This window comes from Choloepus didactylus, chromosome 24 (assembly GCF_015220235.1).
Source record: "Choloepus didactylus isolate mChoDid1 chromosome 24, mChoDid1.pri, whole genome shotgun sequence".
NCBI lineage: Eukaryota > Metazoa > Chordata > Mammalia > Pilosa > Megalonychidae > Choloepus > Choloepus didactylus.
In genome coordinates this window covers 18,024,402-18,047,586 of record NC_051330.1, presented here as the reverse complement: position 1 = coordinate 18,047,586, position 23,185 = coordinate 18,024,402, and the positions used below count along the sequence as shown (strand labels likewise).

General features: G+C 40.2%; 1 protein-coding gene across 2 annotated transcripts in view; it reads left to right on the top strand.

Moving 5' to 3' along the window:
- The first annotated feature begins 11,828 nt into the window (after positions 1-11,828).
- Positions 11,829-23,185, top strand: part of LOC119520052 (zinc finger protein 596-like) — a 131,985-nt gene continuing 120,628 nt past the window's right edge. For both annotated transcript variants that reach the window (XM_037817804.1, XM_037817803.1), the window contains exon 1: positions 11,829-12,205. In XM_037817804.1, coding sequence (XP_037673732.1) covers positions 11,953-12,205 — 253 coding nt within the window. In that variant the 5' untranslated portion in view covers positions 11,829-11,952. The remainder of the gene's footprint in view (positions 12,206-23,185) is intronic.

Sequence of the window (23,185 nt, the reverse complement as noted above, 5' to 3'; positions counted from 1 at the left end):
CAGTCCTATCAAATTTTGTTCAGCATTGACTGTGACAGTTCATTTTCATAAACCTACAAATTTCCATATCCATTCAGGGCTTGTATTCAACAATGACTACAGACAAAATTCACTTTCATCCTGGGAATATGTTAGTTCATGAAATAACATGGGGAGACTTTGCTCTGAGGCATTTGGTGGCCAGAAATGTCTGCTGCTAAGGCATTCTTCAAGATACAGAGATTATCTTGAAACCCTTAGAGCAGCACTGTCTTAAGTGAGCAGGGTGGGACTCTTACCCTTAAGTCCCTGTGATTCAAAAGCAAGTAGGTATTCTGAATTGTTGCTGAAGTTCTCACAAACATTGAAGACCGATGGTTTGATATGCCCAGCCCTCTATCATGGGACTTGCCGTTATGAGGCTTGTTAATGCAAAGGAGGGGCTAAACCTGCTCATAATGGTGCCTAAGAGTCTCCCCCCGTGTACCTCTTTGTTGCTCAGACGCAGACTTCTCTCTCTAGCTATGCCAACTTGGTGGGTGAACTCACTGTCCTCCCCCTTTCATGGGATTCCAGGGATGTAAATCTCCCTGGCAATGTGAGATATGACTCCTGGGGATGAATCTGGACCCAGTATCATGGGATTGAGAACATCTTGACCAAAAGGGGGATGCAAAATGAAACAAAGTTTCAGTGGCTGAGAGATTCCAAATGGAGTTGAGAGGTCACTCTGGTGGACATTCTTATGCACTATATAGATAACCCATTTTAGGTTTTAGTTCAGTGAAATAGCTAGAAATAAATACCTGAAACTATCAAACTCCAACCCAGTAGCCTTGACTCTTGAAGATGATTGTATAGCAATGCAGCTTACAAGAGGTGACTGTGATTGTGAAAGCCCTGTGGATCACAGTCCTTTTTCCAGTGTATGGATAGGTGAGTAGAAAAACAGTAACAAATAACTAAATGAAAAATAGGGTGGGATGGGGGCGGATGATTTGGGTGTTCTTTCTTATTTTTATTTTTTATTCTTTTTTCACTTTTTTGTACAAGGAAAATGTTCAAAACTAGATTGGGGTGATGAATGCACAACTATATGATGATACTGTGAACAATTGATTGTATACTTTGTATGATTCTATGGTATGTGAAAATATCTCAATAAAAATGAATTTCTAAAAAAAAAAACTGTTGCTCAAACAGCTACATTACTTGATTAAAACAATGTTAAAATTAAAAAAAAAAAAAAAAGCCATTCACTTTTCCATAAATCCAGCTGCTTCAGGATGATGGGGAACATGGTAAGACCAGTGATTTCCATGAGCATGTGCCCATTCCGGTACTTCATTTGCTGTGGAGTGGGTTCCTTGAGAAATGATGCTGTGTGGGATGCTATGAAGATGGATAAGGCATTCCGTAAGTCCACAGATGATAATTATGGCAGAAACATTCCAGGCAAGGAAGGAAATCCATATCTGTAGAATATTCCAGTTGGAACAAAATGCTATTCCTTCCATGATTGAAGTGGTCCAGTGCAATCAACCTTTCACCAAGCAGCAAGCTGATCACCACAGGGAATGATGTGGAAGCAGGGATTCGATGTTGTTGATCACATGCATAACCTCCATGCCTACTACCATAGCCATTTTGTTCATCAGCCCATTGGGCAATGACAGGAATGGCTAGGGAAAAAAGGTCAACTGGTATCCACAAAACAGGTCATCCTATCCACTTGATTAGTAAAATCCTCCTCTGATGATGTCACCCCCTGGGGAGTGTTCACATGGGACACATATATCTTCATGTCTTTTTGCCTACTCAGAAAGGTCTGTCCATATAGTTCTCACCAGACCCCTTTGTCACCAATTTTCCAATCATGTCCCTTCCGAGATCCTGTTTATCCAGGTAAATCACTGGCCACAGCCAATGTATACAAATGCATTTCTCCTGCCATTTCTCCTTCCAAGCTAAATGACCAACCAGGTACACAACTTAAAGTTCTGCCCACTGGGAGGATTTCCCTTCAACACATTCCTACAGGGATGTCTCAGAAATGGGGCTATAGTGCTGCAGATGCCCAATTTTGGGTGGTACCTGTATAACATGCAGAGAGAGGTCTATAAACTTGGCCCAAATTTTCTCTTCCTCACATATTTGTGCAGAAATCACATGAGGCTAAAGCTGAGGGCTGAGAAAGAGAAGGTAATGTGGAAGGAGTGGGGATCACGGGCATTTGTGACACTTCTTGTAATTTACCTGTGCCTTCAGAGCCTGCATTAGCATGCTGTTGTATATATATACAACTCCATTTGATGATAGAGTGCTGCTGTGCATGCCCAACTTTATGACTTTTTGGGTAAGACAACATCCAGTACATGACAAGCAACTCAGGTCTCATGGTAAATTGGTGGCCCATGCCTAAGGATTTGATCTTTAGTAATGCCCAATAGCAGGCCAAAAGTTTTTTTTTTCTCAGAAGGAGAGTAATTATCTATAGAGTATGGTAGGTTTTGCTCCAAACTCCCAATAGTCTTATTGCAGGATAATATCTCTACTGAGGAATCTAATAATGAGAATGCTGATTCCTTCTCTCCCTGCTGCTCTCATATATTACCTGATGTTTTCTGTTCTGATAGTGAAGAGCCAGTTATTCCTTCTGATATAGAGGCATATTTAACAGAACTTTAACCTAACAACACTCAAGTACAATTTCCAAATGATAAAAAATGGAAAGGCCTTACTATAATAACTGGGACAGATGATTCATACCCTTCAAGTCCCATATTAGAAGATTATAATAAAGGAGAAGCTAAACAGTTTAAAAAACTGAATATTTTCAAGAAAGCAGAAAGGTCCTCTCAACTTTCTTAGTTATAGATAACGTAATCCCCTAGTCCTCTGTGAAAACAGGATGGTTTGCAGCTGTTACTTTAATCATAGAGAAGGTGTAAATAATGTAGCAACATTGAATACAGTTCTAATCAAATGTATGTTTATCAATATGATGTAATGGCTAAACTAACTATAGAACAGAATAAAAAAGCTATATTAACAAGTTAGAGACAAGTAATAGTAATCTTTTTTTCTAATTTTTATACAAGTAAAAGTATGTTACATTGCTCTTACAAAAATCATAGCTTAATTAGTAAAAATATTATCAATAGAGTTTTACAGGCATTCAAGTCTAAGTCTCTGATCATGTGGATACCTTCCTTTGATCTTGAACCAGTCATGGATTGAGATGTTTCACTTTGTGAGACATTCATGCTCATGAAACATCATTTAATATAAAAATAGAATGTGTCTTAATTAAAACTTCTAGAAATCAAGATGCTATAAATTTTCTGTAACTCAAACAAGAGGGAGCCCTCTGATCTCATGTCCAGCCATGCCTGGAGGAGTGGGGGCTCCTAGGGTTGGTAATATATCAGTTAATATTTACATTATACACTTGTTCCTTTTACCTTAAGTGCTCCTTTAGTAAAAGTGTGTTAGAGGTGAATTCCTGTCTTGAGTGCTCTTTACTTTTAAATTCTTGTCTGTCCCTAAACTCTTAATTGAGTGGGAGGTAACTTGATGAAGCCCAAGCAGACTGAATCATGACCTGATTAGGCTCAGGCCTTTTCTAATGGAGATCATAGGTTTGAGGTGTAAAGAGAAGAACTCGTGACAGTCTGTGCTAAGACTCACCTATAGGGACCTATCAAAGTCTCCAAACATCATTTCTATTTTCTACTGAAACTTCCAGTACCATTGGATCTGCTAGATCATATGGCCCAAGGGGCAGAGCAGCTTCCACAGCAGCCTGTACCTATTGCAGGGCTCCTATTTGTTCCAGCCTCCAATCAAAACTATCAGCTTTTGGGGGTCAGTCAGTAAATGGGCTAGAGTAGCACACCCAGTTAAGGAATATGTTGCCTCCAAAATCCAAAAAGGCTAACTAGTAAGGATGGAACAGCTTATCCTTCACCATAGAAAGGGTATCTTGAAATGCCTCACATCAATGGATGCCTAGAAATTTCAGTGAGGTAGAAAGCCCTGAAATTTTGTTGCATTTATCTCCCACCTCCTGCACACAAATGCCCTATCAATAAGTCTACCGTAGCTGCTACTTCTTGCAAACTAGGCCCATTCGGCATGATGCCATCTATGTAGTCGACCAGTGTGCTTCCTTGTGGGCAGGAAAGGCAGTCAATGTCCCTGCAGAGTGGATGGTGACATATGGCTGTAGAGTTGATATACCAATGAAGTTGGATAGTAGAGATATATTTCTAGTCTTCTCAGCTGAAAGCAAACTGCTTTTGGTTTTTCTCAATATTCACAGGTATCAAGAAAAAAACATTTTCCAAATCAAGAGCTCTATACCAGGTTTGTTGACTTGCTCAAGAAATCATATCCTATCTGGGACAGCAGCTGCACATGAAGTTACCACCTGATTAAATCTATGCCAATCCACTGACATCATTGAAAATTAAAAAAATTTTTCCCCATAGTCCAAACAGGAAAGTAGGAAGGAGATGTGGTGGGAATCACCACCCCTGCCTCCTTCAGGCTGTTGATGTTGGCACTAATCTCTGCATCTCTGATATTGCTTTTGATTTACTATCTTGCCAGGTGGAGGCAGTTCTAGTGGCTTCCATTTGGCCTTTCCTACAATAATATCCCATATTCCACAAGTTAAGAAACCAAAGTGGGTAGTCTGCCAGTTGCTGAGTATATCTATTCCAATTATGCATTCCAGAACAGGGGAAATAACTACAGAATGAGTTTGGTTATACACTGGACCCACTATGATATGGACCTGATCTCAAACTCCATTGATCACTTGAACTCCATTGGCCACTACTCAGATCAGTGGAAACCAGTGATGTTTTGTGCCTTCTGGAATTAATGTCAGTTCTGAGCCACTGTCTGGTAATCCGCAAGATGTTTGATCATTTCCTTTTTTCCAATCTATAGTCACCCCGGTAAAAGGCCATTGGTACTTTTGGGGAAGGATGGGAGGAAGATTATCAGTATAAAAGTTTGGCAGTGTAGCAGGGTCCTTCCTCAAAGAGACCTGGCCTGCCATTTATTCAGGGGGTTCTGGGTCTGTAAACTGTCTCAAATTTGGGAACCGATTGAGGGACTCTTCCTCTGTTTTTGTGATTCAAGTTAAACTTGTGTTCACTTAATCTTTAATTCTTATGTTTATACAGATTAAGTAAGAACTTAGTAGACTGCCCATCTATTTTACTTCTAGGAATCTCATGATCAAAAAGCCAATGTCATAGGTTTCTGCAAGTCAAATTATTCTGATTGCCACTTTGAATCTGCTGTCCATTAGGGATATTCATGCCTATCTTCCCCTTGGCAATTAAATTCTGCCACTTTTCTAATGCCAAGGGCATCTAAGTTCATTGTCAGCAGCTCCCACGGTAGCATCTCACCTCCAGAGAAAAGCAAACACAGAGCTCTTTAGGGATGATAGAACTATTCTTACAAATTTATTCCTCACAGTCCTGGTGAAGAGTGTGTCCTCTGGACATTTCTGGGGTGGGTTTAACAGCTCTTACATGTTAAATCCACTCTAACATTCCAATCTCTCTAAGCCTTTAGATCCCCTCATCTACATTATACTAAGGCAGTTCTGCATTTCGACTTCAGGCAAGGCAGGCCACGTTTTGGTCCAAGCCACAGCCAACCACTACAGCAAACTATTAGAGCCCATTCTAACTCTTCAAGCTAAAACATTGAATCCAGAATCTCTGCTTAGTGGGCCCATACCAATAAATTCAGCCTCATCCACTTTTATGTTCCTTCCACAATTATCCCACACCCTTAATATCCATTTCTGTATATATTTGCCTGATTTCTGTCTATAGAGATTGGAAAACTCATTCAGTATTTTTGGGGAGTATAGCACCATTCCTCATGGGGCTAACCTAACCTTTTGGAGCCTGTTGGGACTTCAGTACATTTATAGGTCTGGAAATAAAGAGGAGCCATGGGACTGGTTCATAAGAGGAATTAACAGTGCCTTACAAGCCAATTACCTCAGGGCATATTTTTTTACAGTTTTATCATATTAAATAGGTTTATTCTCCTCAAACAGAGGTATGAGGGCTCTTTCCTCAGGGGAGGCAGTCACATGTTTATCAGGCACAGCAAGATTAATCTCCTCACATAGAGGCTGGATGTCTGATACCTCAGGGCAGACCCATCACAGATTTTTTAAAACAAGGATTGAGCAGAATCAATGTTTTTGATGTCTCCACATTCATTACCTCCCCATATGACCCATTCCAATTTTCAGGATCCCATTCCTATCCAAACAACACCCACATTTTAACAGGAGACCTCCTGTTGGGAATTCAATTTATGTTATAATTCAGCCACTCACAGAATGAAACTCTGGGTCAGGTTTTCAGAAATTTCAAGTCTGTGATTAAAAGAAATCAGGGTTACTTTCAGGGCACACATAGAAACTTTCATATTCTGTATCCCATGCACAAACTGGCAGTTTGAAGCCTTGGGCTCATCCCTTTCTTTCACAACTGCATTCAGCATATTTAGGGGCAACCAGTCAACATGATTATACTTTTGAATTCCACAAAATGATTGAGATATCAAATACACTATCTCCCAGAGCCTTGACTCGTAACAAGCATTTGAGTAGCAATACCCAATGGTGATATTTTGTGTACCTCTGTTGCCAGTTCACACCATGGACTATGAGCGTCATCTTGATCATTGGGAAGAGAGTCAGTAGCCTTTTAATCTAATGAGATTAGAGATCCAGGTCCAAAACTCCAGACCTAACTCAGAATTCTAATCCTTAATATTCTGTTTCTCAGTAACACTCTTTGCACCAAATTGATGTTAGTCAGGATTTTCCAGGGAAAAAGAACAGTTTCATTATATAACAATGTAAATGTTAAGAACTTTTTAAAATAAGAATTGGCTCACACAACCAATTTGTGGGGAATGGCAAATACAAATTCTATAGGGCAGACCTCAAGCTGGATTACCAATGTTGGTTTTGATGAATTTCCAAGGGGAAACTGGCTGGCTGAAGTAAACGTAGAAATACTTCTTTCTGACTGCTTAAACCATCAGTTCTCCCTTTAAGATCTTCAAAGCATTGGATGAGACTTCTCTCATTGCTGAAAGTAATCTCCTTGTTGACTGTAGATATAATCAGGCATAGATACAACCAACTGGTTAATGATTTAAATCTACAAAATATGATCACAGTAACAATCAGTTCAGCACTTGCTTGACCAAATACTAGACACCATAATATAGCCCAGTTGACACAAGAATTCACCCATCACATCTGGCCTGTCTCCATTCTTTGACTATTTGTAAATATTCTATGAACATATTTGTAGATATGGCTTTTTGGTATTCTCCTAGCATTTAGAGATGAGATGAATACTGCCCATTTATTGGGAATCAAAAGCAAGAGGGGGAGATATACCCATGGTCACACCACAAGTCCCAGCATATGCAGGAAAGTCTATGACAACAGTGATTTCTGCCATTACTATGGCCTTATCCTGGCTATGGTGTAGAGGGAGCCAGAGTTGTTGGACTTTATTACCCTATCTCCTTTTGTTCCCCATAACTCCTTGTATAACATAGATATTACCACTCAAGCTCCTTCCAGGTAGAGAAAGAAGACTGGTTTTCCAATTTTACCTTTAGCCTGGGCCATTATGAGCAGGCCTGAGAGAGGACCCAGACCACATAATTCAATCACTGTGTGAACATTGGTGCATCCAAGACTCATTTTTCCCATTTGTGAATAAAAGAGTTATCTTCACTGTCTGGGTTCTTGATGGTTCTGATAAATTGTGGTGTAGAGACTGCACCCATAGAATCAGGGCTGTGATGGTTAAAGTGGTGTTGGGATGTCCTTTCTCCCCTGTGCTCTCTCTAGTCTAGTAGTGTTGACTCTTGAGGCCCTCGAGTCACCACTCTGTGCAAGCCCCAGACACATCTGCACACTCCTTCTAACCAGCATACAGCTCCAAAGAGCCCATGATGGTCAGCAATGGGCAGGGCCCCTGTTCAAGGAATTTACATGCACTATGGCTTCCTCAGGATAGTCCTCTCAAGTCCACCTCCATCTCACCAGCTTTTTGGTGGAATTGACTCCTGGAACACACTCAGAGAACAGTTTTCTCTATGGTGTGTTTACGTTTGCATATTCTTAGTTAATACTTCTCATTATTCAGTACCTATGGTATTTATGGTTTTATAATATCTCTTTATGTAGCATATCATTAGTAATTACAATGTCAGTGCATACATCTGATTAGACCCAGTGGTCCTTGGAGACCCTTCCATCCTGGCTGCTTCTGCCGTGTTCATCACGTGCATAAAGTTGCTGCAGAGAAGCACCAAGGATAAGGGAGACCCAGAATACCCACTTCAGGCAGGTCGTGTTGCTTGGACACCAGGGACAATCTGTGTTAACTATACAAAGAGGAAAAGGGAAGCGCCCTGTGGGGCCAAATCATAGCCTCTTAAACTCTTGACAGGGCTTAATGTAAATGCCCCACTCTCTCTCCCCACTTCCCAGTACTTCATTTCCAATTAAGCTTTAAGGGAGAAACCAAATCAGGTTCCTATGCAGCGTCCTAACACCTTTAAGGCGAGGCACCTTTCTTTTGGATTTATTAAAGTCTGTTTAAGCATAGTTTATAATAATATTGTTTTATGTATTCTTTTCCTATGTTAAATAATAAAATGGTCACATGCATCGGTGTTGCCAGGGGAGAACCCTATCCAAGAAATGACAGAAACTGTCTAAAGACAAAACAATCATCACAGGGACAGAGCCTTCTAAGATCCCGTAGACCTGCAGTTTGAGCAACACTTAGACACTTTGTAAAAAGCGAGTCTCAGTCCAGTAAAGAAATGGATATGTATATCATACTATAAGAGACTCCTGCATAAAAAGAAACGTAAATGTCACCCATCAGTGTAATTTCCCACTTGGGAATCCTGTAAGTTTCTTTAAGAGTGGCTGTGACCAGATGGCTACTGAGATTCTCATTCCAAACTTTCCAGATTGAGATCTCCCTCCTGGAGTAGTTTCTCTTTCAAGAGCACTGCAGCCTAGAGCTCCTGGACCCTGTGATGCCCTGCAGGGGTAACTCTAGCTGAAATTCTGTTGAGTGGGCTTCAGGAAAGGGAGCCCCAAGGAGCAGCATTTGAAAGACAAAAGGGAAAAGTAGAGGGAACCAGTGAACTTTAGAAGGAGTGAAGAAAAGCAAGGACTGATTCCTTTCCTCCTTTCCTTTCCTGTACTTCTGTTGACTTTTCACTTTGTTCTTAACAGATGGCATGGTTGTTAACAAAAAGTTGGTCCATTCTGGCATATTTTTTCCCAGGAAATATTTTTCCATCTCTGATGGCTCTGAGAAACTGAAATGTACAATTTTATATATATATATATATATATATACTAAAAGTTGCAAGAAGTTGTACCACCTAAAAGTTTATTTAACATGATTTGCAGCATGCAGTGTGCTTTCTTAGGGGGAAAAAAAAAAAAAAGAACTTTGCCCAGTTCACATTATAAATTAATTTACAATACAGAATTGTGTTAGAAACAATATTTATAGAAGTCCATAAGATTTATCACATACCAAAATTGCTGATGCAATTTATACCTCAGTAAAGTTGTTTTATAATAGATCTTTTCTGTATATACATATATATATTTCAAAAGAAAAAAATTTTTAAGTAATATTGTCTCAGAAAATGTGGAAAACTTTAAATTTTTTAGTTTGTGCTCCTTTTTTTAAAAAAATTAAAAACCAGTAACACTCATGTCAAACACCCAAAAGCATGATACAGAGGTAACTCAAAAACATCATCTGCATCTTAATGGAATGCTGTTCCAATAAATTAAACAACTATCCACATTTTAATGAACCCTTTTTGAATAAATTCTTTCATTCAACAAATAGTGCCTGTGTGTTTGCCATGTATGGGGCACTCTGCTGGGCATTAGGAGGGTGACCACAAAAATCATAAAAACAGACATACTTCTGAGGATTGAGAGTGCTAAAAATAAATTATGAATATTTTTTAAAATTGTGACTGCAAATGGTTTCATTGAATTATACAACTAAAAAAATCCATTAAAAACTATTTTTAGTAAAATTCTAATACTACTTTGTAAAAAATGAAAAATTCAAGATATGCTAAAAGAAACAGGACACCAGGCTGCCATAAAACAGAATAACAGTCATCCTAGACCTTGGGAATAGGGCAGCAAGAATAAGGCAGAGATGGTGTCCACATTTGCTGCTTGGGGAAACATCTCAAATGAGATCTAGCGCCATTCCTGCCCCTGTACATTTACGTTTGGGAGGATGCCGGCTTCTTTGTTTTTTAGGAACTAGAAAGTAGAGGTTAAGAGCACCAGCTCTGGAGTCAGACTGCCTGGATTTGATCCTGGTTTCACAGTTTACTATCTGTATCTTGGTAAAGCTACCTAACATCTCAGAGCTTCGCTTTCCTCATTTGGAACATGAGGGGTCATAGCAATATCCATCTCCTAAGGCTGTTGTGAGGACTAAATGAATACGCAGTGAGGTGTCTGGGACAGTGGCTGACACACAGGACTTGGGTGGAGCTGACAGTTCTTTACCGTTAGATGTCTGCTATTATGTACCAGACAGAAGTGGTTCATGAGCTGGATATAGCTCAAGGGTGGGCAGTGTTTCCTTGTACAGTGTTTTAAAAACTTTAAATAGAGGCAAAGAACAAAAAATTAGAGATTTCATATAAAAATCCAGATATCTGGCTTTTCTAGAAAAATCAGAATGCTGCAGTGCAGCTGCCCACAGCAGAATTCAGCTGCTCAGTCCCAACCACCCCCGAATGCTTCACCACTTGCCATTTGTAATTGCTGTTATTTTTTCTACCCAATAACTTAATTTGTTTATGTTTATTAGCCAGCCCCTACACACATTGGTGCTTGCAACTTGGTATGCAGTGATGAAGAAAATAAACATGGTTCACGCCCTTACAGGGCTCATGGTTGCTCTTTCAGAATAGACTGAGAAGAATGTCTGAGGAAGCCCTTTACCGAGAGAAACCTGTAGAATCTTGCTGGGTTGTAGACTTATCCACAACCTTGCTAATCCTAGTACCCTCACGGGGCTCCACAGAAATGAAGACTCTCAGGTCCTACCCCAGACCTACTGAACCCGAATCTGCATTTTAAGGAGCTCTCCAGGTGCGCACACGAAAGTCTGAGAAGCGCCTCTCAAGACCTCAGAGCCCTCCAGAGGGTAGAGGAGGCTGCTAACCATGCTGAAATTATGGAGAGGGGTGCTTTGCCCCCCGCCGGCGCTAGCAGAGTAAAGGCTGAAACAGGAAGACCTCTATTGCCGCTACTGTTGCTCGGCTGCAAGGCGTCTGGAGAGGCCCCTAGGCTGCAGCTGGGGAGGAGCGTGCTGCTGGGGGGCAGCTGGATGCCCTGGATCCCCAGGTTGCAGCTGCCAGGGAGAGTTGGCTGGGGGCTCCCGCTGCTGCTCACACTCAAGGTGCTTGGGCTGCTGAAGAAGGCGTGGAGGCGAGGGGTGGAGGGGAGCACGGTTCCTCCCGGCGAGGAGGCAGTACTCTGGCTGCCCCTGGAAGGCTCTGGGGGCTGGGAAGGCCTTAGCAGAGAGGAGGGGCAGTCTCCCTCCGGCTTCCCGCTCACCCCAGCCCCGAATCCCGAGGATAGCTGTTCTTCCGACTTCTGGCCTCCAAGCGGCGCTTTCTCTTCCGGCGGAAGTTCCCATTGTCAAATCTTTACTCGCAGTTTGGAGCCGGGGTCCAGTAATTCCCTTTCCCGTGGATCGCCCTCGTCGCGGGGCACCTTCTCAAAGCGGAATTTGGCCGACAGGTCGTGGCGCTGGGAGCTGTGCCAGTCCGGCCTTGCTGCGGCGGTAGAAGGGGCAGCCGTCGGCCGCGAACTGGCACATGTGGCTGAGCGTGAGCCTGCGCTCCGGCGTGCCCTGGATGGCCACGGCGATGAGCGCGCAGTGCGAGCGGGGCGCGCGCGCCGGCTTCCCGAGGTCCCCACGCTGGCCGCGGACGGCCAGTCAGCTCGCCGGGCGCCCTGCGCGGGCTGCGAGGAGGGCGGCTGCGCGCAGCCGAAGGTGCGGGTGGCGATCGGCGGCTGTTGCAAGGACCCGGCTGCGCCCCCAGGGGGCGGCGGCGGAGGGGCGCCCAGGTAGGCTGCGGAGGCGGCGGGCGCGCAGCCCACACCGGGCGGCTGAGACGCGGTAGGGGTTGGTGGCGGGCGGGGGCAGGGCGCACTGCTAGTACACGCCGAAGTTGTCGCCGCGGTAGAGGGCCCTGTCGGCGGCGGTGGGTGGTGCGGCCGCGGCTGGGAGCGAGCGGGGCTGCTTGGCCGCTGCCCGCGCGGGAACGACAGCATCCCTTGGGGGGCCAACCCCACAGCCCAGCCACGGCCCCTGCTGCGTGCTGGCTGCATCTGAATGCATGTTAAACTTAAAATGGAGTCTATGGGGGCATTGGAAGCTGCTTGAGCCTGGCAGGGGCACAAGCAGAGCTAGGCCTCAGACACTGAATTCTGGAGGCAGGTTTGGAAATCAGCCTGCCTGATTGGACTGAGGCTGATATTTGTAATATGGAAAAGCCCACAGAGTCACCTTGGGGCTCAGGAGTGATTCATCTCAGAGATCCCAGCGCTTATGAAAGCAGTAGCAAATATTCCAGATACCAAAATGGGTTGAAAACACAAAACACAAAAAAGCAGCCCACTTCATACCATGATGCTAAATGAACAGATTGCTGCCTCTGCCACATGCACTGTGTCCCTGAAAATAAAAATGAAGAGGAAAACATGGAACCAACAGACCCTTGATAATGAGAAGCTTTGGGGAGGAAAATAGGTTCTTTTGGCTTGGGATGTGCAAGTGTTTGTGTGTGCATACTTGTGTTTGAATGTGTGCACGGGCCTGTGTGTGTGGGATGCATGCATGCGTGCAGCTGTATGCAGTGGAGGTGGTGGCAGCACCCGGGAGCCTACGGCATCTGAAGCCATGCGTAGGGAAGCTAAACAAAAGTGTTTTCAGTTCTGTGCTGGGATCACCATACTGCCTTGTGAATAACATTGCCCTACTTTTGCCCTAACATCAGTAATCAGTGGCAAAGCCCCAGGCCTCTGATGTGGGTGTCGATAGCACTAAGAGAGAGCAGCACTAAAGCCAACTGTTGGTGGAGGAATCAGGGACAAGAAGTTGGGACTGATGTGCCCACCAGGTTATGATTTACCCTCCCTTCACCAGGCTTCCAGGACCGGTGGGTTCCAGTTTAATCCCAATTCCATTGATGGGGGGTGGGGGGGCTTGGAAGGAAAATCAGACCCAAAAAATTCCTTTGTGCCTAAGACCTGATATATGAGGGACCACAGGGTCTTGGCATGCTGCAGACCATAAATGCTACTACCTTCCACTTTCAAGAACTCACCATTCCCTGACACAGGCCAGGGTCTGGCCTCTGTCATCTCCCAGTACATTTATAGGGTAAGTGATACCACTGGGCGATAGGCAATGAACTCAGGGGCCAAGAAATGAGACATCTAAGCAGCACAACTACTTCAGAGAGGAACAATGACAGGACAGCATTTTGACATGGAAAGCAGAAGTCGGGGTCAAAATTATAAAATAATAATAAAATATGTAGACAAATATATGAAAGCACAAACAGGAAATATTACCATGTGAAACTTGAAAAAAATAACTGAATAAAATCAAATGGAAATATTAAGAAAAATATTTTATTATTAATAGTTGTCATTTATTTCTTAGAGAGCATTGAGGTCAGTGGAAGAAATTTATGAATAGGGGCTCTTTTCTCTTTTCCTTAATGTATGCATTTATTTGCAAGGGATAAGGGTAAGTTTCCCACATTAATGTTAACAGGTACAAGTCAGTAATGTTAATCAGACAGCCTACTCTGTATGATGTAATTTTCTATGATTTTTATTTTTTATTTTAAATTGTTACCAAATTATCCACGCTTAGAGTATAAAGTAATTTATAATGATTATTATGACAAGAAGCAACATTCTGTCTCTACCTTCCCCCACCCCACTACCACTTCTCCTTCCCCAGAAGTATCCGACTTCAGTGGCTGGTTCCTTGCAATACATATCTCTAAATAATACACATGTTGCTCTTTCATCCATCCACATCCTACCAAGCATGTGCAAACTTTTAACCTGCCCTCATCTTCCAAACATGGATATTTGGTTTATGTTGCATTCCTGAGACCTAGCAAATTACTGTATTGTGTTGTTAACCTGTTCTCTATCTTTCATAAAGGCTGTACTCAGGTAGGTGGTGAACCTTAAGGTTTTTTTCAGAAGTTGATGAGTGGGAACTTAGAGCTGACTATAAGCTTTGAATGTGTAAAGTCTTCAAGGCATGAACTTTATTCTGGTATATTCTGTCTGGGTGATATCCTTGAGGATCCACTAGTATTAGTTTAATTAGGCTTAGGCCACAGAGGGAACTCTAGGACATGTTTTAAAGTTTGTATCTCCTCTTATCCCCACTACCACCAGTCTCAAGCTTAAGGTGTAATCCATCATAGGTGTGATTTGTTTGTTAAGTCTATATTCATATAACACACTAGCAGAAAAGTCATGGGGATTACATTTTGTAAGTTTCAGGAGTTTTAACTAAAAGGAGTAAATAAAGTAGAATTTCAGATGCTAAAGACCATAAAGCAGATGTCAGGAAGATGGTGGGGCAGGAGGCTCCAACTCCCATCCTCCCATAGAAACATCATTAAACAAGCATAAAATGGCAGAACCAATTTTATAAGAATTCTGGAGATATTTCAAAACTTTACATAAACCAACCAGGTGATGAATAAAGAAAAACGCTGAAAAATGTTTGCCTATCTCTGGTGCTTTTACTAGCCCTTGTACCACCCACTCCTTGACTTGATGGCAGTTCTGAAGCCCGAGAAGGTCACACGTCCAGTGTGACACCTTAGTCCCTTGTTCTAGAGGAAGCAGGGAAGACCTTGCAAAATAGTGTGCATCTCTGTTGTAGCCCACCAAGTGGGTATTTGAGGGACTAATCCAAGGTTTTCATCATTTGTTTCATGTATCTTGGAGCACGTTTGGGTAGGAGAAGCAGCAGCCATTCCTCAAAAATAATGTAAGGAAGGGATCTTACTGCAACTGACTCTGGTCAGTATGCCCCTAATACCAAAGTCATAAAGAGATATCACAGGAAAAGTTATTACATACCAATAACCCTTATGATAATAGATACAGAATTTTTCACCATATACTAATAAATCAAATCCACCTACACAATTAAAAAACTATATATCACAACCATGTAGAATTTATTCCAGAATCCAAGTGTGGTTCAACATAAGAAAATCAATCTAATGTACCACATTAATGAAATGAAAGATGAAAACCACATGGTCATCTCAACAGACAGAGAAAAGACATTTGACTTAATACATTTTCTTGATAAATACATTCAGAAAAATAAGAATAGAACCCCCTCAACATGATAAGGGCATATATGGAAAATCCACAGCTAATATCATACTCAATATTGAAAGGCTGAAAGCTTCCCCCGTATGATCAGGAAAAAGGAAGTACTAGTTTGAATAATTAGGCACAAAAAAGTAATAAAAGGCCTCCAAATTGAAATGGGAGAAGCAAAGCTATCCCTGTTCACAGATAACATGATTTCCTTTAGAGAAAAACCCCCAAATCCTCAAGAAAGCTACTAGACCTAACATACGAATTCAGCAAAGTGGCAGGCTATAAGATCAATACAAAAAATCAGTTTCTGTATACCAGCCATGAACAATCTGAAAAGGAAATCAATAACTCAATTGCATTTACAGTAGCAACTGAAAGAATCAAATGTTTAAGAACAAATTACACCCTGATATAGTATGGACTCAATAGGATCTTCGGAGACCCTGTTTACAATGAGTTCACTTCCACTGGACTAGGGGTCAGAACTTGAACATATCTTATGGGGGATATGGTTTAATCCATAACGTATCTCAATTTGTAATCCACATCTCCAAATTGATAATGGGTCTTCTTTTATGCCTGTTTGGTCCTTTAAAAATTAAGATTATTTTAATGGATTCAGAGCCTGTACTACTTGGATTAGATTTCCTGGCTGTGTGACTTTGGGGAAGTGACTTAACCTCACTGTGCTTCAGTTTTATCATCTGTAAAATGAAGTAAAAGTAGTTCCTACTTCAAAAAAAAAATTACAAAATGTTTTAAGAAATTAAAGACGACTTAAATAATGGAAAAACACTGCTTGCTCATGGATTAGAAAACTTAATATCATTTAAATACCAATACTATCCTCAGTGATTTACTAATTTAATACAATCCCAATCAAAATTCCAAGAATCCCCTTTGAGGAAGTGGAAAAGCCAAGCATCAAATTCATGTGGAAGGGCAGGGAACCCCAAAAAGCCGAAATCATCTCAAAAAAAAAAAGTACAAATTTCTTCTTGATTTCAAATGATTACAAAGCTACAATATTCAAAGCAGTGTGGTACTGGCACAAGGACACATACATAGTCCAAGGGAGTAGAATTGACAGTACAGAAATAAACCTACAGATCAATGGTCAGTTGATTTTCTCAAAGGTGCCAAGTCCAGTAAATAGGGAAAGAATAGTCTCTTTAACACATGGTGCTGGGAAAACTAGATATCCACATACAAAATAATAAAAGTGGTTTCCTATCTTACACAATATACAAAAAGTAATTCAAAATGGATCCTGGACCTAAATTTAAGAGATAATCCTATAAAATTCTTAGAAGAAGGAATCGGGGTAAATACGCATGACCTTGGATTTCTCAATAGATTCTTAGATATGACACCAGAAAACAAGCAACAGAATAAAGATAGATAAACTTGGCTTCATTAAAATTAAATTTTTTTTCATTAAAGAAGTATCAATAAAGTGAAAGGAAGTAAAGGAAGAAAATATTTGCAAATTATATGTATAAATTTCTAGTATCCAGAATGTATAAAGAACACTTTCAATTCAACAACAAAAATCAAACGCCCCAATTAAAAATTGTCAAAGGACTTGAATAGACATTACCCCCAAATTATATTTTTTAAATGACCAAAGCACATATGAAAAGATGCTCAGCACCATTACTTATTTTAAATGCAAATTAAAATCACAGTGATGTATGATCACAGTGATGTAGAATATAATAATGATAGAGATTTTTAAAATGGAAAACAAGTAGTTCTGGAGAGAATGTGGAGAAACTGGGGCTTTTCTACTTTGGTGGTGAGAATATAACATGGTGTAGCCTCTGTGGAAAAATTTTAGCAGTTCTCAAAAAGTTAAACATACCATGCAATATAACATAACAAGTACACTCCAAGGTATGTGTTGGAAAGAATTGAAAACTGGTATTCAAATGTTTTTACAAGAATATTTGTAGAAGCTCTATTCACAATAGCCAAAAGTGCAAACAAACTAAATCTCCATCAGTGGATAAACAAAATGTGGTATATTATTACAATGTGGTAAACAAAATGTGGTAAATTATTACAATGGGTTCAGCTGTATAAAATTTCAGCTATATAAAAAGAATAAAGTAGTGATACATGCTACAACATAAAGATATATTTTTTAAAAAATTAAGTTCACTACTAGAAGCCAGGCTGAAAAAGTCATATACAGTTTGGCTCCATTTTTATGGAATATCCAGAATAATTAAATCCATAGAGGCATAAAGGAGATTACTGTTTGCCAAGGGCTGGGGCTGTAGGGATGAATGAGTAGCTACTTACTGAATATGGGCTCTCATGGTGATGATAACTGTGTTCTGGAATGAGATGGAGGTGATGGTTGTACAAATTTATACCTGTACTAATTACAACTGAATTGTACACTTTGCAATGATTAAAATATTATTATGTGGATTTCACCTCAGTAATTTTTTAAAATTGCTTCCAAATAGCAAATTGCCTTAAAATATATTTATATGTAACGAAAATATTTTTCTGGTATTTTAGTAATTTTGATGATTGGGAAAGTTGGCTATATCTGTGACATAGAATTTGAATAAACTGATTTCAACAAATACATTGTGGACAATATAGTGTCAGACTGTTTTGAATGAAGTGGCATTCTAGAACACATTACTGTGGTAACACAATGCTCTTTTTTATAGAATCAAGAATCAAGTTATTATAAGGGCTGTTTTGCTTATTCTTATCAAAATCAGTATCTGCATCAAGCAGAAGCAAATTAATATAAACCTAGTTATGTTTATGATGTAATTTTTATTTTTGCTTACCTGAAGTTCTCATGTAGCTTCCTAACACCTTTGAAACAAGGCACCTTGCTTCTGGGTTTATTAAATTCTATTTAAGCATAGTTTATAGTAATATTGTTCCATGCATTCTTTTCCTATGTTAAATAACATAAAATGGGTATTGTCAGGGAGAACCCTGTCCAAGAAATGACAGGACTTTTCTAAAAGACAAGAAAATTGATCACAGGGACAGGGCCTTCTAAGATCTGGTAGACCTGCAATTTGGGAAACAGATGCTTTGTAATAAGCCAGTCTCAGTCAAGTAGAGATAGTCTATTAGAAATGGAAACATATATCATACTAACCAACATACATGTGTTCCCCATTGTGTAAGACCCTCCTGTGTAATAAGTAATGTAAATGTAACCAATCATTATAATTTCCCACTTGGAAATCCTCATTCCAAATTCCCCAGATTGAGATCTCTCTCCTGGAGAAGTCTCTCTTTCAAGCCAGTCTAGCCCAGAACTCCTGGACCCTGTGGTACCCTGCAGCAGACAGTTGTAGCTGAAATTCTGTTGAATGGGCCTCAGGAAAGGAAACCCAAAGGAGCAGCATTTGGAAGACAAAAGGGAAAAGTACGGGGAACCAGTGAACTTTAGAGGGAGTGAGGAGAAGCAGAGGCTGATTTCTTCCCTTCCTGACTTTCCTGTACTGTTGTTCATCTTTCACTTTGTTCTTAACAGGATGACATCATTGTTAACAAAGATGGTCAGTACTGGCACATTTCTTCCTAGACAATACTTTTCCATCTCTTGCTGGTTGTGAGAAGCTAAAATATACTCTTTCTTTTTAAATTCAATTTTATTGAGATATAATCACAAACCTTACCATCATCCACAGTATACAAGCAATTGTTCACACTACCATCATGTAGTTGTGCCTTCATCATGACAATCAATTTTTGAACATTTTCATTACCACAAAAGAAGAATAAGAATAAAAATTAAAGTAAAAAAGAAAACCCAAAACATCCCATAACCCCAATCCCTCGTTATTCATTAATTTTTTGTCTTCATTTTTCTACTCATCTGTCCACACACTGGATAAAGGTAGTGGGAGCCACAAGGTTTTTACAGTCACATGGACACACAGTGTAAGTTACATAGTTAAACAGTCGTCTTCAAGAATCAAGGCTACTGAGTTGCAGTTCAACAGTTTCAGGTATTTCCTTCTAGCTATTCCAATGCACTAAAAACTAAAAAGGGATATCTATATAATGCATAAGAATAACCTCCAGAATGTCCTCTTGACTCTATTTGAGATCTCTCAGCCACTGAAAAACTTTATTTTGTTTCATTTCTCTTCCATCTATTGGTCAAAGAAGGCTTTCTCAATCCCTCAGTGCCAGGGCCAAGCTCATCCCATGAGTCATGTCCCATGCTGCTAGGGAGATTTACATCCCTGGGAGTCATGTCCCACGTAGTGAGGAGGGCCATGAGTTTGCGTGCAGAGCTGGCTTAGAGAGAGAGGCCACATCTGAGCAACAAAAGAGGTTCTCTGGGGTGACTCTTAGGCACAATTTTAAGTAGGCTTAGCCTCTCCTTTGCAGTAGCAAACATCATAAGGGCAAGCCCCAAGATTGAGGGCTCGGCCTTCTAAATTGGTAGTCCCCAATGCTTGTGAGAATATCAGTAATTCTCCAGGTAGAGAAGTTTAATATTTCCACATTTTCCCCCACTCCCTCAAGGGGGCTTTGCAAATACATTTTTATTCTCTGCCCAAATTACTCACGGATGTATCAGGGCTTCTCATTAACCTGTACAAACCAACCAGATTTCACACCCTATTAAAAATTCCTTATAATTATGGTGTTTGAATAAACTGACCATACAAGTTAAATTATATAGTGTGCTACAAAAAAAGATTCACTCACTAAGTTTTATCTCTCAGAAATGTAAATCCACTATTGTGTTCCTATGCCAGACAAGTCTTAAAAGCCAGAGGCAACAGCCTCTTTAAGAACAGCAATCAGATACAGCCACCTTCCCTATACTGTTAACACCCCCCTTTCGATATGAACAACTTAGGGTGCTCACTGTGTAGACATCCATGAAGATGGAAAAAAGAGACTGAGAGGAAAGGGTAGCAACAAACAAGATAACATTTAACAAAGGTATACGAATACTGAAACTTTATATAAATATATATATATTTTAAATGCTGGAGTGTTGGAATAACTGGAAGGAGGTAAATGACATGGTGGAACTGTAACCTTTAACATCCTTTGAAATTTGCTCTATAGCTATTCATTGAATTGTGCTTTGAAAGTCTTCACCTTTCGGTATATACCCTATATTGCATAACAATTTTTGAAATTACCGATATAACTGCTTATTGAGCTGTACATTGCAAGTTAACACCTGTCTGTATGTATTTTATATTTTACCATAATGGAAATAGTTGAAGTTGTGGAACTATGATCCATGACATTATTTGAAATTTGCTAACTGCTTGTTAAGTTGTACTTTGATAGTTATCACTGATAGGTATATATGTTAAAGTTCACAATAAGAAATGCATTAAAAATATACAGATTCTGCACCTAATAAACATCTCTCCATTTGGTCTCACACAGAAGTTGAAGTTTTAAAACACAGTCAATATCATCCTTCACTGATTAGTCTGACTTACCTTAGTCCTAATGAGGTCCGTTTCATTCATATCTCTAACTGAAGTCTGAACTCTTTTTCAGACTCTTTTACATTTGCTGTATGGGGTAATGTTGACATTCATAGCTGTTGGACTGTGGCTCTGAGTCTCAGGTGTCACACAGATATACAAAGTTCCAGGGACCAATCAGGTTATACACAAAGAGCTCAGCATGTCAGAATTTAGAAACAGCCATTACAACCCAGGAATAGATGTAACTGCTGTAAGAGCTTACAATCTAGGAACCTTTACAATAAGCCTTCCCCTGATAACCTATGCTATCAGATTCAATTCTTAGAGTTTGCATATTATAGTTAGTCCATATTAGTGAGGCATTATACTTTTTGTCTTTTCATTTCTGGTTTATTTCACTCAACTTACTGTCCTTAATGTCCATTCACCTAATTGCACACCTTACAACTTCATTCCTTCTTGTAGCAGCTCAATATTTCATTGTATGTACACACCACAGTTCACCATTCCATTTGTCAGTTGATGTACCCTTAGGCCACCTCCAGGCATTGCGAATCATGAATGTTGCCACCATAAACCCCACATGTATATGTCCATTTGTGTCCCTCCTTTCAGTTCTTCCAAGTGTATACCCAGTAACAGGGTTGCAGGACCGTATGTTAACTCTATGCTTAGCTTCCAGTGGAACCACCACATTGCCCTCCAGATGGGCTGTACCATTCTGTTTCCCCATCTACAGTGATTAGGTACATCCCTCTCTCCACATTTTCTCCAGCACTTGTATCCCTCTGCTTACTTTTTAGTAGTTTTATTCACACACCATACTTTTCTCCTAATTAAACAATCAATGGTTCCCTGTATAATCACATAGTTATGCATTCACCACCACTATCTATATGAGGACATTTCCCTTCCACATAGAAAGGAAGAGGCAAAAAAGGAAAAAAGAAAGAGAAAATGACAACTAAAAGCAACAAAAGAAAAAAATATAAGAATAAAATACAATGAAAAGGTCAGCCACCACCACCAATGTGAAGAATCCCATTACCCCTCCCTTATATCCCCCTCTTATAGACATTTAGCTTTGGTACATTGCCTTTGTTACAATTAATGAAAGCATATTACAGTGTTACTGTTTACTATAGACTCTAGTTTGCCTTGATTGTATTTTTCCCCAATACCATCCCACATTGCAGTGTTGACATTCATTTGTTTTCTTTCATTTAAAAACATTCTTATATTTGTATATTTAATCACAATCATTGACCACTCTGGGCTTCACCTGTCTTTCCTTCTGGTGTCCTGTATGCCCCTAACCTTCGTCTTTCAGCCATACTCACAGTCTTCTTTGTTTGGTATACATACAATATTGTGCTACCATCACCCAGTATTGTGCTATTCATTTCTGGTTCTATACCATCAATCCTGTTGAACATTTTGTACTCCTTCAGCATCAAATGCCCAATCTTTACCCTCTTTCTGTCTTCTAGTATCTTCAGTTCTACACTGTTCTCCGAACCTCTCTTTCCTGACTTTTCCTGTCTGTAGCACTCCCTTTAGTATTTCTTGTAAAGGAAGTCTCCTGTTCACAGACTCTCTCAGAGTCCATTTATCAGTAAATATTTTTAACTCTCCCTCATTTTTGAAGGACAATTTTGCTGGCTATAGGATTCTTGGTTGGCAGTTTTTCTCTTCCAGTATCTTGAATACTTCATACCACTGCCTTCTTGCCTCCATGGTTTCTAGTGAGAAATCCGCAGTTAGTCTTATTGAGCTAAGTGCTCAATGGATGGATTGCTTTTCTCTGCTTTCAGAAATCTCTTTGTCTTTGACATTTGACAATCTGATTAATAAGTGCTTTAGAGCAGGTCTATTTGGATCAGTTCTGTTTGGAGTATGCTGTACTTCTTTGACCTGTAATTTTATGTCTTTCCTAAGAGTTGGGAAATTTTCATTATTTCATCTATTATTCTTTCTTTCCCCTTTCCCTTCTCTTCTCCTTCTGGGACATCTGTAACGTGTATGTTTGCGTGCTTCATGTTATCATTCAGTTCCCAGAGCCCCTGCTCATATTTTTCCATTCTTTTCTCTATTTGTTCTTTTGTGTTGGATTTCAGATGTCCTGTCTTCTAATTCAGTAATCCTTTCTTCTTCCTCCAAGTCTGCTGTTGTATGTCTCCATTGTATTTTTCATTTCTTCTGTTGTGCG